The sequence below is a fragment of the Pongo abelii genome, chromosome 3, assembly GCF_028885655.2.
Source record: "Pongo abelii isolate AG06213 chromosome 3, NHGRI_mPonAbe1-v2.0_pri, whole genome shotgun sequence".
In the NCBI taxonomy this organism is placed as follows: Eukaryota; Metazoa; Chordata; class Mammalia; order Primates; family Hominidae; genus Pongo; species Pongo abelii.
Window position 1 is genome coordinate 207,793,403 of NC_071988.2, and position 15,541 is coordinate 207,808,943.

At 38.6% G+C, this 15,541-nt stretch overlaps 1 protein-coding gene across 2 annotated transcripts in view; it reads right to left on the reverse strand.

Moving 5' to 3' along the window:
* The window catches only part of PDLIM3 (PDZ and LIM domain 3), a 33,581-nt gene that overhangs the window by 8,283 nt on the left and 9,757 nt on the right, over positions 1–15,541 (reverse strand). Inside the window, exons 2-4 of one of the 2 annotated variants that reach the window (XM_002815349.6) lie at positions 14,902–15,053; positions 13,266–13,350; positions 4,172–4,239 (exon numbers count right to left, since the gene is read on the reverse strand). In XM_002815349.6, the coding sequence (XP_002815395.2) occupies positions 4,172–4,239; positions 13,266–13,350; positions 14,902–15,053 (305 nt within the window). Of the gene's footprint in view, positions 1–4,171; positions 4,240–4,606; positions 4,795–13,265; positions 13,351–14,901; positions 15,054–15,541 lie in introns of both variants that reach the window. The other variant, XM_024246006.3, reaches the window with a different exon arrangement.

The following is a 15,541-nucleotide window of genomic DNA, read 5'->3' on the forward strand; positions in this document are numbered from 1 at the left end:
CTATAGTGACTCTTGAAATGGACTTCAGCTGGTAAAAGAATATGAGTACATTTTCAGTTGTAGTGCAGTTTAGTCAGGATCACGTGGATTTAACCTGAGTGTAATGAAGCTTATGAAATCAGTGTAGGGATTTGAAACACAGAGTTAAATACTGGGAGACTTTGGCCTCCCAGTAATGAACCTACTCAATAAGCATTTATAACTACTCTCACCCTACTGTGTGCCAGACATAGTGCCCATACTGGGTAGATAAACTATGATCAATTTAGAACTTTTAGTTATGCCATGTTTTATAGCAGTTATTAGTAATATTTTTCTGCTATAAAAGCCATGTATAACTTTTGACTCCTCGAAAACTTAACTACCAATAGCCTACTGTTGAACAGAAGTTTTACAGATAAACAGTCTATTAACACACAAACAGACTACTATCTATGTGTATTTTATACATTCATGGCAAATGTTTTTCTTAATTTTTTTGATATTTCAAGGCTACCATTAGTGACTTTTTTCAAATTGTCGCAAATCTCCAAAAATTTTTCCAACATATTTATTGGAAAAAAAATCCACATATAAGTGAACTTGCACAGTTCAAACCCGTGTTCTCAGGGTCAACAGTATATGCATATTTGTGTACTATGTAATTTTAAACATGCATTCCCAGTTCCTTTATCAATCAGGCTCATGTCTACTAAATAAATGAGAAATGAATCCTAAGCAAACAAGGATGAACTTTTATAAATTTCTGGGCCAATTTAAAAAGATCTTTTAAACTGATCCTTTAAGTAAACAAGTTTTCATGGATTCCAGTCACTGTGGATATCACTGGGGATAGCATCGTGGGTCACCATGACCTGTTGCCGATGGCCTGGAAAGGTAGGTGCCAGTGAGATTTTCTGGGGTTGACTTAGTGACTTGGCAAGGCCACTTGTAAGGTTGATGACACACTCAATTACTTCAGGCCCACATACGTCATTTGACAGATTGCTAATTTCTCTGGGGTGTGTACAGACATTTTGGGGCATACTTCTGGAAGCAACTTGTTCAAAAACCACTCATAGGATTGTATTTTATCATTTGGATCTAAAATACCTTACATATGTATTTAATTGTAGCTTTAGCCTTAAAAATTTTACATATTTGCATATGAAAACACCAGGCTTTTAAAAGTCTTCAGTTATGATGAAATAATCAAAAGAACTATAGCTAATGGTAAAACCCCAGGGAAATTAAGCTGTTAACAATTTGGCATGTCCATGTCCAATTTACCTTTTTTTTTTTTTTTTTTTTTTTTGAGACAGAGTCTCGATCTGTTACCCAGCTGGAGTGCAGTGGCGCAATCTTGGCTCACCACAACCTCTGCCTCCGGCTTCAAGTGATTCTCATGCCTCAGCCTCCTGAATAGCTGCAATTACAGGCGTGTGCCACCATGCCCAGCTAATTTTTCTATTTTTAGTAGAGATGGGGTTTCATCACGTTGGCCAGGCTGGTCTCAAACTCCTGACCTCAGGTGATCTGCTCACCTGGGCCTCCCAAAGTTCTGGGACTACAAGTGTGAGCCACCGTGTCCAGCACTAACATGTCCAACTTACTTTTGATTAAAGAAGTTCATTAACAGTGTGGTTATAGAGTGACTATAGTTAACAACAATTATTCGTATATTTCAAAATAACTAGAGGAGTGGATGTGGAATGTTCCAAAGCACAAAGAAAGTGACTGCTCGAGATGATGGATACCCCAATTACCCTGATTTGATCATTACACATTGTATGCATGCATCAAAACAGCACATGTACCCCATAAACATGTACGAGTAGTATGCACCCGAAAAAAACTACATTTGTTTTAAAAGTTAAAAACAAATATAGTTGTAGGTTGGTATGCAGCCACTCACAATTCCACCTTGATGAAGAATAGTTTGGTGGGAACAAAAAATTCAGAAGTTACAGCAAATAGTGAGGAGGGACAGGAAGAGAAGAAGGATGTTGGGGCCACTCTTATAATTTTTTTTTTTTTTTTTGAGATGGAGTCTCACACTTGTTGCAGTGGCATGATCTCAGCTCACTACAACCTCCACCTCCCAGGCTCAAGCGATTCTCCTGCCTCAGCCTCCCGAGTAGCTAGGATTACAGGCGCCCGCCACCACGCCTAGCTAATTTTTTGTATTTTTAGGAGACATGGGGTTACACCATGTTGGTCAGGATGGTCTCGAACTCCTGACCTTGTGATTCGCCCACCTCTGTCTCCCAAAGTGCTGGGATTACAGGTGTGAGCCATCGCACCAGGCCTTATAATTCTTTAAGATTTGTGCACTGGCATCTGTTTTTTAAGCAAACCTTCTCATTTCTGTTTCTCTCCTTCTCTCTTCCAAATTCAGCTATATTAAAAGGTGTTATCTTCAAATGACAACATTATGAGTGGCTTGCCATTATCCCTATGTTTAAGTTAAAATGAAAAATTTTTTAAAAGGTCATTATATACCTAGGATTCTCTGACTTTCCTGACTTTTTATAAAATTAAATGTTATAGGTTTTTAGTAAAGGCAGGATATGTGTTACTCTAATGTATCACTTTATTCGAGCCTTCTGAAGCCCTAGAGCTTGTGTAGGTGGACTCAGTCACACTAACCTGAAAACAAGGCGAGTGATTAATTTCACTATGCTTCTGTGAGAAGTTGTATATATTCAACAGTAAAATATCACATCCTTTTAACTTTAAATCCAGTGTTTTGTTATTGGGGTTGGGTTGGGGAAGCTGTTGAAAGTGGAGAAATGGAAAAGATGCAGGTGAGAACAGAGTAGGAACAAGGGGACACACAGAGAGAGGCAGGAGAGGACACAGAGCTGCAAGCATCGGGAGTGAGACGGCTCTGGACTCTTCTTGCCACTCGCTCGGGAAATGTTGTGCACCCTCAGGATTTGATTCCTTTATCCAGTGAGCATTTATTGGACGTCTGTCTGTTCGTAGATGGTCGCTTATTGAGCATTTATTCTGTCTCATTTCTAGGTGCTGGGGGCATAATGTTGAGCCAGTCAGACCAGGCCCCTGCAGACACTGAGCTCACGTTCTAGTAGGGGAAGATGTGTTTGCTCATGGTTGCCCTCTTAACGCCTTTCTCCTGCTCCTCCAGTCCAGGGCTCCTTTCTGGATCTGATATCACAAGAATTGTCTGGCATATTTTGAGACAATCACCTTCAGTAAGCTCTGCCTGTAGCTTACTGAAAGGTCTGGACATGGAAATCATACATAAGGGATGACCCACTATCCGCAGCTTGTGACAGGAGTCATAAGCTTGGGTGTCTAGAGGGGCCAGGAGGTCACACATGTATGAAAATGGGCCATGTCTCACACACTTAAGAGTGATGTGCCTTTTGACAAGATGGTGAGTTTAAATGTTCTGTCTAAAGGCACTTAAATTCTTTTTTTTTTTTTAAATGAAGGAGTTAAATAAAACATGCCTGTGAAATAAATCCACCTATGGGCCACCAGTTTGCAACAGCTGCGGTAAATCATATTCAATGTTCCTGTCGGAATCAATCTGGTCTAACCACCAGCTTCCTTCCTGTGGGCTGACTGGCTTAGCTGAGGTCAGAAGGATGGAACAGAGGTTTCCTGAAGTCACTATTTCCTGATTTGGCAATACAGGGCATTATTTTCTTTCCCCTTAGGTTGGAGTTCAATTTCTAGAGAAGATATTTGAAAAGGATGATCTGAAGATGATCAGTTTCTCTACTGAGAGACGAGAAGGAAGAGCTTGCTCCTTATCATTCTGGCTTGCTCACCTGATTCCTTGCTCCTAACCGGGGCTGGTTTCCATGCTTGGTCCTGCTGGCAGGGCTTTCCTGACCTGGGATAGACATACTGACTGCCCGACTCAAAGGTCATGGTGTTCTGGATGGGATCCCCAGAGCCTCAGGGGTGTTCGCTATAAATACAGGTGGTGATTGCATACAATTTCACAGCTCTGTCATCTTGTCAATATTTACTCTTGGAAATGAAAGTTATTTGGCTTCTGTTCTCTGCCAAGTGAGTTTGTTTCTTTTTGCTTTTGAAATAAGCTTCGCAATGAGAAAAGCCACTCCAAACATCTACAAGTTACTTTTCTTGATGATTAGTAAGAACTGATTTAAGAAGCATGCACTGCAAACTTCACAATCTCAGAGCTTATGACCTGCTTCGGCCCGGGATTATGAAAGGTTTGGGCCGAATATTGTGCTTGTGTTCAAAGTAGTTCACATCCTGTAAAAACAAAGCGTTAAAAAGGCCCCTCAGTGGAAGACAAATACTTTTTCAGATAAGATTAAACAAATGATAATTGTACAGAGAGGATTATTTACCACCAACTACTGTCATAACTAAGAAAGGTGATGACGGAACCAGGACGATCTCTTCTTTTCAACCATCTATCCACTAAACGGTCAGGCACTGGCGGATTGGACCCCACAACAATTAGAAACATGTTTTAGATGCTTGTCTTTAAAAGAGAAATCTGATAGTGCCTTCAGGAAAGTAAAAATAAAACAGCAAGAGCTGGACTTTTGAAAAGAAAAGAAACCATACTATCACTGTTAGGTACACTGTGGCCAGAACAGAGTCGGATACTTACTTTTGAGGTGAGCTAGGAATGAGACCCCGCAGCTGTCCGTGAAGCGCATCTTGTATATTGCTAGTTGAATAGAGCCCAATTGGTGAGTTATAGGAAGCACTCACTACCTGTCTTTTGTCATCAATGTTTGCAGCTGCAACAAAAGGCTGGGCCCTTCTATTGTGCGCGGTACCAATGGGTCTGAATTCCTGTACAATGGCAGACAAAACACACAGAGCCACACAGCGTGCAAGAAAGCCATTAGTGAGCGAAACCAACAGCATCACTATTGTTAATAAAGGCATCTTTACCCACGACGAGATTGAACGAAAGATTAGAGGAGGAGTTAGCCATAAACTTTTCCATGGTTTTCTCTGAGCTTTACATGTGCTATATTCACCGATCAAATGTTAAGGTGAAAAGGAACTGACCTTATTTAAAATATTATAAAATAATTTAAACATTGCACCTCTTATCTGCCCCTGACTTCTTCATCTATAGCTTTAAGAAATTCTAATGACTCATTTGAATACAGACATTTTGTGTCAGAAATCGGATTTTTGGCTTGAAAAATATACTTAACATTTTCTCAAGTAGAATTTACATATGGTTTCTCTTCTATTGATATATTGATAAACTTTCCCCCATTTTGAGACATGAGGGAACAAAACAAGGAGAATGAGCATTTACGAATAATTAACTACACTGAATCATTTAAACTAAGCCAGGTAAAAACTCGTTTTTAAAAACGCCTTTTAAAAAAAAGTTCGTAACTTGGATTAAGCTATAATCTTAATTTTAGAAAACACAAGTGAAAGACTCTTTTTATGAAAGCAGGAATAACATATACAACACCTCCCTTTTGTATTGTAATGATTTCATGTTGTGTGTTTGAAGACCTCTTCATGTTTACTCTAGTCCCAACAGACTAAAGTCAGTAATTCAGAGAGAGAAAATGTGTATGATTCACAGGAGGATTTTCACTTTATTCCTTGGGAAAAGGACCAAACAGCAGAGTCCTCAACCCTGAGTTTGAAACATGTCTGAATGATCTAAAATCCTATAATATTATTTTTTTAATGTGGGAATCATGTTTTCCAGTTTTTGTACAGATTTATAATTTTGTAAAGCCTTTAAAACTTTTTTCTTCTAAGCAACAGAAGAAAACCAAAAGGGAATGCTCAATTACAGGTCAGCTGATTCTCTTTCCAAATCTTTTAATATTTATTTATTTATGAGACAGAGTTTCACTCTTGTTGCCCAGGCTAGAATGCAATGGCGCAATCTCGGCTCACTCAAACCTCCGCCTCCCCGGTTCAGGTGATTCTCCTGCCTCAGTCTCCCAAGTAGCTGGGATTACAGGTGTGCACCACCACATCCAGATAATTTTTGTATTTTTAGTAGAGACAGGGTTTCACCATTTTGGCCAGGCTGGTCTCAAACTCCTGACCTCAGATGATCCACTTGGCTCGGCCTCCCAGAGTGCTGGGATTATAGGCATGAGCCACCGCGCCCAGCCCCAAATCTTTCTATTTGGCAGAATTAGTAAGATAAATCTTTCTAACACTGTTTTCCCTTACACATTCACATCAACTTCATTTACTTTCGTGAATGTGGCACCAGTGTTCCAGATTTGAAATAGTACAAACATATATAATTATTTGAAATAATACTGGAAAGAGATTATTGTCTTTAAAACATTAAAAGATCCTGTAATATTTAGTTTTCTCCTTTTCATTTCAGGTAAGTTGTGGGTTATGCTTTTCTGTTAGAAAACAGACTGTCAAAAACAAAAAGAAGAAAAAGGAGGAAAGAGAAGAGAGTGTCTCTCTTCCCTAGGTGTAAGACCAGAGTTTTTCATAGAAGATTCTTGTGCCTGAGAATACAAACAACTTCCTGTAGAGATCCCAGCTACGAAACGCTTTCTTTCAGTTCTTCTGAGTATACTCCTTCTTCTACTATCTAGGCCTATTGGCAAAGCTCACTTAAAAAAACAAAAGTTATGCCAGGGCAATGGGGTGCAGCTTTAAATCCTAGCTTCAGAGTCTTTGACTCCATCTGCCCCAAATCTCAGGGGACCCCAAATCTGTGATGGGGTAAAGAACAGCTTTTCTCTCACCAACCTTGGACAGCATATTTTAACAGCCTCCTGAACCCAAAAAGAAGGTCTGAGTTGAATTCCATTTAGTCTATGATTTTGTAGTGTGACTGAGTTGGCTGATACCTTGTTCACTTAACTTTTTTCCTTCATAATAATGGCTCACAGCCAAGGAGTTGATTAACATTATTGTTGCTGCTCTTAGGTAGAATGACCCAAACCATCAAATGTAGCTTTAGAAAAATGCCTAATCCTAGAGCCTGTGAAAATGTGTGTAGCTAAACATTTATAAATGGTGCAATCTAACTGTTTTAGCTGATTTATTAGTGAATTTGGATTGGCTGAGTTTTGTGATTAACCAGTATAATTAGCCATTATTAGGGCATGAAAAACTAGAAATAATTGTAAGTAATGACAATGGCCACGATTCAAGCCTTTTTGATATGAGAGAAGACAGCACACTAATTGCCTAACTGCCTATTTTAGTTTTGGTGGATTATAAGTCTCTCAGGCTAATTAAAGAATCAGGCAGTACTGAATCACTTAAGTTTTGTGGAGCTTAGCTTTTTTTTTGTTTTTGTTTTTTAGAGAAAGCCCTGCCTTGAAGTCTTGGTAAATAGAATTGCATTAATAAAAACTAACATAATATAATGGCTTTATGGAAAATACCTCTGCCTTTATTTCTTCTTAGCCTTAAGATTATATGTAAATATAGGTAGTGTTGTCCTGTAAATAAGGCAACTTCTCTGAAAATATTTGTGCATTAATAATCTCTAGTAGAATTTCTAAATAGCAGCATGTAAGTTAATCAGCTCCAAGCAATTTCTTTGCAATTTTTGGTTTTGGTTACACATATATTGCAAAGATCACAAATGTGTAATTTGTTAAAAAAAAAAACAACCAACAACCTCTATTTTACATTCAGATCATAAAAGGAAGTGTTTCTAATACAGGCTGCAAACACTTTTATTTAGGCTTTGCAAAGCATTAGTTTATGGGCTTTTAGAGTCATTCCAAAAAGCACAATGAAGTGTATACGCCAAAGGTTAACAAGAAATTTAAGTGGGGCACTGAGAGGCAACATTCTATCCAAGGCTTACATCATTGTTGATGGTCAAATGTAATCAAAAGACAAAACCAATTAGAAGTCCGCTGTTCCACTTTAATTCATTTTTATTTTTCCTGGAAAAATCACAAGTAACTGAAAATGCCAGTTAAAAAAGTGTATACAACAGTTAATATAGTCCAGCTCTTGTGTTTATTCTATCTAGACAAAACCACCCAAATAATTCTTATTTCTTAGGAATTCATTATGTAATTATTCCCTTAATGGATACATTTAAAATTTTTATTTTAAATGTTAGAGGCTTATATTAAGGAACAACATTTTGAATTAATGGAATGCTAGAGCTGCCCCAGTAAAAGCTAAGTAAATTGACAGAACCCTGCTGATGTTAAGAGGATGCGACCATGGACAGCAGTCTCCCATGTCCTTGGAATGACCTCAGACATGACAGCAGTCAAAGGCTTCACCTTTCAACTTCTTACTTGGAGACTGCTCACAGATAAAGATTCAGATAATCTTTACAATTCTGAACCATCTCCAACAGAAACAGCATGTTTGATTCATAGATATACACATATATGTGAATATATACATATATTTATATATAATATGTATACATACGTATATATAAAATCAAATCATATATATATGAAAAAATGGTGGGTATATAAGAGAAACAAACTCTATGAAGTGATCTTATATTTGATCAAGCCATGATGAAGAAATTATATTTCATCATGTTTCAAATTTAGAATCACTCCCTCCTCATACTCACCCCTCAAATGAACAGTAAAGTCACCTTCATCATCATTTTTTCTCCAGTGAGCAGTTTCAAGTGTTTCCCATCTTTCACTGGGAAGAGCTTGAGGAAATGGTGACTATGAAAGCTTGTTTTATATGGGCTGCCTTCCAGTTACCAAAACACTTTTTATTTATGAAAATAAAAATGACTTTATCCCACACTCTTCTTGACTGTGTATGTAAACTCTATTATCTTCTCTGGCAAGGATGCAATCCTTTTTATGGAAATGGAGACAGCTTTCTTCTTATTTAGATAAGAACCATTTTTGTTTCTGAAAAGCATCTTTCTTGTATTGTGATAGGCACAGTATACCTTTGAGTTGTTCCACTAACATTAAGCAAATATGAGGGTTATGGTTTGAGAATGTAAGCTTTGAAAAAGGACAAAGAGCTTCATTAACATACTCTTAGTCAAGAGCAACACTTTGTACTAAAAAATGGACAATTTTGTCTATTTTTGTACAGAAAAATAGATTGTGTTCAGGATTGCGTGGAAGGTATTTATTCAGGTGCTGGGAGTTGATCTAAACAACACCTAACATGCCCTTTAAGCCTGAGATTCAAGTTTAAACTCACAGAAACAAAATTTAACTATTTGATGATAGCATGGAAAAATTATTATTATTATTATTATTATTATTATTTTTGAGATGGAGTCTTACTCTGTCGCCCAGGCTAGAGTGCAGTGGCGCGATCTTGGCTCACTGCAACCTCCACCTTTTGGGTTCAAGGATTCTCCTGCCTCAGCCTCCCCAGTAGCTGGGACCACAGGCGTGTGCCACTACATCTGGCTAATTTTTTGTATTTCTAGTAGAGACAGGGTTTCACCATGTTGGCCAGGCTGGTCTCAAACTCCTGACCTCAGGTGATCCACCTGCCTCGGCCTCCCAAAGTGCTGGGACTACAGGTGTGAGCCACCATGCTCGGCCACATTTTTAAAATCTAGATATTAAAATTTTATATCAACTATTCCTATAACCATATAAGAAAATGTCTGCTTAGCTTAAACCTATTCACAGGGAAAAAAATACCCAGAAATAAACATACTAACATTTAATATCTGTGGCTGGGCTTGGATGGTAGAATATAGTTTTTTCCCCAACAAATAGATATTAAAGTGAAAAAGTGTATTTTATTCCAATGTCAAAGGTCACATAACTTACAACAAGTTTGACTTGGGTTGAGAAACAAAAACTCAAATTTCATATTGCTCCATGGCCTTTTGCTATTCATCTGCAATGACATCTTGAAGCATGATATATTAGTGGCATTTGTTTCTCTAACTGACACGTATTTGCTGCCCAGAAGATTGCTCTATTTGCAGAGTTGTCATTTTGATAAAAAAGAAAAAGACATCTTTTTTGCATAGCTTTGTATTACTTAGAAAAACAAAAAACCCTATAACCATAGCTTAGCTTTTCTCTAGTCTCAGTCCACAAGTGAAACTCACTGTTCGACTTTTATCAGCACATTTTGTTCTGGTTTACGCTAAAGGATTTTTGGATAGCAGGAGATACACCGCAATGTAGTTATTTTTGTGTAGGGAATGTCTGTCCTGAAGTACCAAGTTACATAAACTGGCTGTGCAGAAATCTGGCCTGAGAGTCTCATAAGGAGTAGAAATCCTTTGGTTCATTAGTAGAACTGAATTGTTCTTATCTTGGAGCATTTCAGACACTGGCCTCTTGGAGAGGATGTCAGTAAGAATTAGTCATGATGCAAAGTCATGGAATGTTTAAAGGCTCCGTCTGACTGGCTGCTATAGCCCTTAACCTAATCTTAACCTTTAAAAAAAAAAACAATTTAATCTCCTTTTTCTCATTTGTAGTATTATAACTATTCATATTTTCTAACCCCCAAATGTAGGACACAAGGGCTAATACAGGCTTGACAAGAGGTCAGAGTATTTAAAATTAGGATTATGCCTTAAAATCCCATCCTTAGAATAACCATAGTCATAAATTAATACTCATAGACTTGCAAAAGAAACCTCTGCTAGAGGTACAACTTGGAAAATTACCCTTCAACTCCAATTCTGGAGAGATGTTAGCAAAACGCGGGCTCCCATCCCGGTCTAAACTCACTTTGTGCTTAGTAAATACTTGCGGAATTACTTACGTGCTGGGGTGAGGAATGAAACCATGACGAAGGATCACTGGGGATTTGGTACTTTGGTCAAATCTGTCTAGCTGGCCTCATTTCTTGCATCTCATATTAATGAAACTGGGTTTTAAAATTAGGAGAAATTCTTGCATGGAAAAATAATTTGCAAAGGATGCAGTGCAATACTGGATGTGTGCTGTGTAGGGAAAAGGAAATGCAGAGTCCCATCCGGTTGGTCCAGGTAATGATAAGAGGCTGAGTGGTCAATAAATGCATGTATATTGACTTTAATTTTTAAAAGCACCATATAGTCTCTTTTTCTCATGTGTCACCTCCAGGTGATAAATTAATGAGGGTGGGAGGAAGCAGGTCAGCCTGGGCATCTCTGCAAAAGGCTAGACACAAGTGAGAACTCTACCTCAAGAACTTTCTTTTTTCTTCCAATCTTTTCTTCTAGCAAAGAAAATGTTGACTAGAGGTGTCATTATTCACCAGCCCACCTAGTATGTCAGGGGGAGTCGCTATCAGCATTCAGATCCCTTCTCATATTTATTATCTGTGCCATCCATTTTATCTTTTGCTCACTTACCCCAAAGAGCAGAAAGTCTTACCTAGTCTAAGTATCCCACTCAATTTTCTTTTCTTCTTTTTTTTTTTTTTTTTTTTTTTTGAGACAGGGTCTTGCTCCGTCACCCAAGCTGGAGTGCAGTGGTGCAATCACAGCTCACTGCAGCCTCGACCTCCTGGGCTCAAGCACTCCTCCCACTTCAGCCTCCTGAGTAGCTGGGACTTACAGGTGTGTACCACCACGCCCTGGTTAATTTTTAAAATTTATAGAAATGGGGTCTCACCATGTTGCTCAGGCTGGTCTCAAACTCCAGGGCTCAAAGCAATCTTTTTGCCTCTGCCTCCCAAAGGATTATAGGTGTGAGTCAACGCGCCTGGCCCCACTCAACTTTCAAGATTACTTTCCATGCAACAGCTGAGCGTGATGGCAGAACACCATTTTGAGAACTGGCTCCCAGGACAGGTCCTGGCAATGTTAGAAAATGCACAGCTCATTTGTAGGCCCTCCAGTTCCTTTCATCCATTTGTCAGCTATTTATTGAGCTGTGGGCTATTTATTGAGCTGGAGGGACTCAGACGGAAGACAACGGCCTCAAGGTTCCTGCCTTCATGAATATATTCTCTGTCCTGCTCACTCCTTTTGGGGCTTATTTTCTCCTACTTTTGCTTTTAGTGGATTTTAGATTCAGACTCTACCTTCCCTTTAGTCAAAACTCTAGGACAACAATCTAATAAACTCATTTCTTCTAAAGATTACATTACTCAGCATCCTTCTTCTCCTGGAGAGATTATATTTTAACTGAAAATAAAGCTTTGATCCATTTGTCATGACCCTTGTAATAGCAATGAAGAAGGCATTCCTAGCCTCTAGGATGTCCTATCACGTAGGCAGCTAACCATCTCACCAGCAAGAAAGGCCAGGAGACTTTCAGATCTCAGCCTGGGGTGGGGGTAATGTACTGATAATAAAGAGAGCTACCACTTACTTGGGTATTTCTATGAATAACTCAATGTACCAACTTCTTTGCTTGTATTATTTTATTCTAATTTTTGAGAAGCCCTAGGAGATACATGTACTGATGCTATTCAACATCTTTTCACAAAAGAAATCAGAGGCTTATGGAGACAAGTGGAAAACTTGAAGGACAAATTCAGGAGTTGATTTTCTTGAAAGGGGAAATACTGCTAAACAAATTACAAATACGTTTTCAGTTCCCTTTCATTGGTTATATAGAACAACTACATGCTGGGAATATCTAATCAGTTTAGCAGGAACATGTGTTTCAAAAGGGATGGTAAATTCATGTATCTGTATCTCTAAACCTTTAGAGCGTCTATGTAGAGGTCATAAAATGCTTTTCTTAATTAGATTTCTGAGTACACCACAATCAAGATTTGATTTAATTTCAGGTTTTTTGGACCTTTTGAAAGTAGACATAGATAAGCATCAGATGATTTAGTTTATTACAGTTGCCTCCAGAGAAAATCCTTTATCTTTTATAATTCAGCTGTAATGGCAGAATATCACGATGATTACACTAGGCAACACTCTTTTCTTAGAGTAAATTTAATTATAGAATCTCAGAAATGAGAATTAAAGAAGAATGTAAAATGAGATCTGGGTGAAGACCTCGAAGGATTGAAATTCACAGTAACAGTAGATTAGAGACACCTGTTTCAAATGGTAGACCTTATTTTTGCCTTGCTTTGTTTTAACAACTTAAACTCCTTAGATTACCTCACAGTGATTTCACAGAAGTCCATCATAAGAAATGAAAAAATAATAAGTGGACTCTGTAGATTTAGCCAAATTCTTTCTGATGGGAGCATATTTTGTCTTTCAACAAGATGTTCACATGGGAACACTTCTTTTTCTTGATGTAAGAAAACATGGATAATATAAATTAATCTCGAAGAGGAATGACAGACAACAGCTTCATAGGTGGCTTGTTCCAATTTTTCTGTTTGTCTCTTCCTCTCCTTGGAAGGCATCCCCATGATTTAAAAGGAAATACAATGTGTATCATTTGCTCTAAAATTCATACCTGTGGTTCTGATTCTAAGTTGATTTTGAAAGGATGGGCTTTCCCATCTTCAGATACTTGTGGAGACCATAAGCGAGTTTCTCCCCTGGAAATGAAATAAAATTTGTAAACTTCAAATTCTAATGGTACTTTCAGTTTTAGTATACTTTAATTTCCCATTATGTTTGTGAAAATACTAGCAACCCTCACTAACTTATGCGAAACAATTTTTTTTTTGGCTGATTATTCTGTATTTTCCCATATAATTAGTTTTTTTTTTCTTTTTTAAGATGTTGTCCCTCTGTTACCCAGGCTGCAGTGCAGTGGTGAAATCTTGACTCACTGCAACCTCTTCCTCCTGGGTCCAAGCGATTCTCCTCCCTCAGCTTCCTGGGTAGCTGGGATTACAGGTGCCCACCACCATGCCTGGCTAATTTTTGTATTTTTAGTAGAGACGGGGTTTCACCAGTTGGCCAGGCTGGTCTTGAACTCTGGACCTCAATTTTTCCACCCAGTTCAGCCTCCCAAAGCGCTAGGATTACAGGCATGAGCCACCACACCTGGCCGAAGTCTTACATTTTTAATGTTCTTTTGGGGACTGCAGACTAGACAAAAATTGTGGAGACACAGCTGGTCAAAAATTTTCTGGAGGAAGGAGGCCTGCAAGGCATGTGGGAAACAGGAGAGGGAGACTCTGCAGGCACACTCTGCAGATGACCACCAGGCAAGCTCCCTAGACCTCCCTACTTCCCTCCAGTCCTACTGAGGCCACTGCAGAAGACAGTGAGTGATCTGCCAGGTGGATTTGTTACTGGCATCAAGGAAATGTGCTTTGTCCAACCCTTCTCATGCATCTGCCTGGCACCTAGTGGCTCCTAAGGGACCGTGTGCTCAGCATGAACACAGGTTATGCATAGAGAGTGAAAGAATCTATTTCACCCCATGAAACAGCAGATTGGTGGATTGATTGATCCTTCTGTACCACAGCAGGGAAAACTGCGAGTACAATCATAACAGGATAAACACACACTAACAACCACTATAACACATTATCATCATCACGCTTCAGTTTTGGATCAGGGATCTGATGGCAAGAGATCAGGCTCAATTTCTTAGTGTTTTTGGGGGGTGGGGTCAGAAACGTCTCAGTATTTCACATGCCCACGTGCATATGCACTCTCACACCTGTAACATTCTTCTGGGCTGAATTCTGTACAAAACAGCCAGTGGCACACAGGATATTAGCAACCAGTTTTTAATTACAGTCGGGCAAGTCAAGAGATTCTTTCGGGGGAATCTCTCCATTCCATTCGATTCTCTACCACACTGAGAACAGTGATATAACTAGTTGTGTTGTTCAGTGTTTATGTGGCCAATAGTTCTATTTTCATAGTTAATTAACTGGGTTATTACTGGAACAAGTTCTTTTAGCCTCTTTTATTATTCTAACATTCCAGAGACTCCTTTCTAGAAATGATTTGTCAACAACTGCTAGATTGACTGACTTTAGTAAAGAATTAAGTAGCTGATATATAAAAAGTCAGCCAAAATAGTAGGTCTGTGGCACTCCTTGCTGGGAGGATGGAGTTATTTATAGTTCTGGTTCAGGTTCTCCTGCAAAACAGATCAGATTTAAGCACCATTAGTTAAGAAGCACCTGTCAATTTTGAGACACAGCTGGTGAGCTGCTGCTTTAATCCTGTCCTGCGCATCAGCATGAGTCATGGACTCTGTCCCAAAGCCGTCAATAGCCAGGATGACATCTCCAGGACACAGGTTGGCAGCTGCCGCCTTGCTTCCTGGTGTGATCTGGAAGAAATCATGGCACTATTTAAAAACCAACATCCCGCAGTATCCTGAGTTTTGTGCCTGACATTTGTATTTCAGCCTGGTAACATTTTAAATGTTTAATTGGGCAGAAAAACTGTAAATCTAACTTAAGATAACTCTCAGTTGGTCAGCTGAGTTAGGTCTATTTTCTCATCATGTTGAATGATTTTGTTTCTTACTAACCACATTTCATATCATTGTATCTGTTACTCTCTTTTAAAACATCTTACATAATTCCCAGGGTGAATCATACATTTTTTGTTTTAAAAAATTATTTTTTATTTTTCATCACCCAGAAGTCTCTATTTTACTATATTTAGGCAACTTTTATATTCAGATTGAAACTGCTTTCAATCCAAATATAGCAATCCTTACTATTTATCATCTTTAAAATTCACATAAGAGGCATGCAACGGACTGTTTATGTCCCCCCAAAACTCAAATGTTGAAATCCTAACCACAATGTG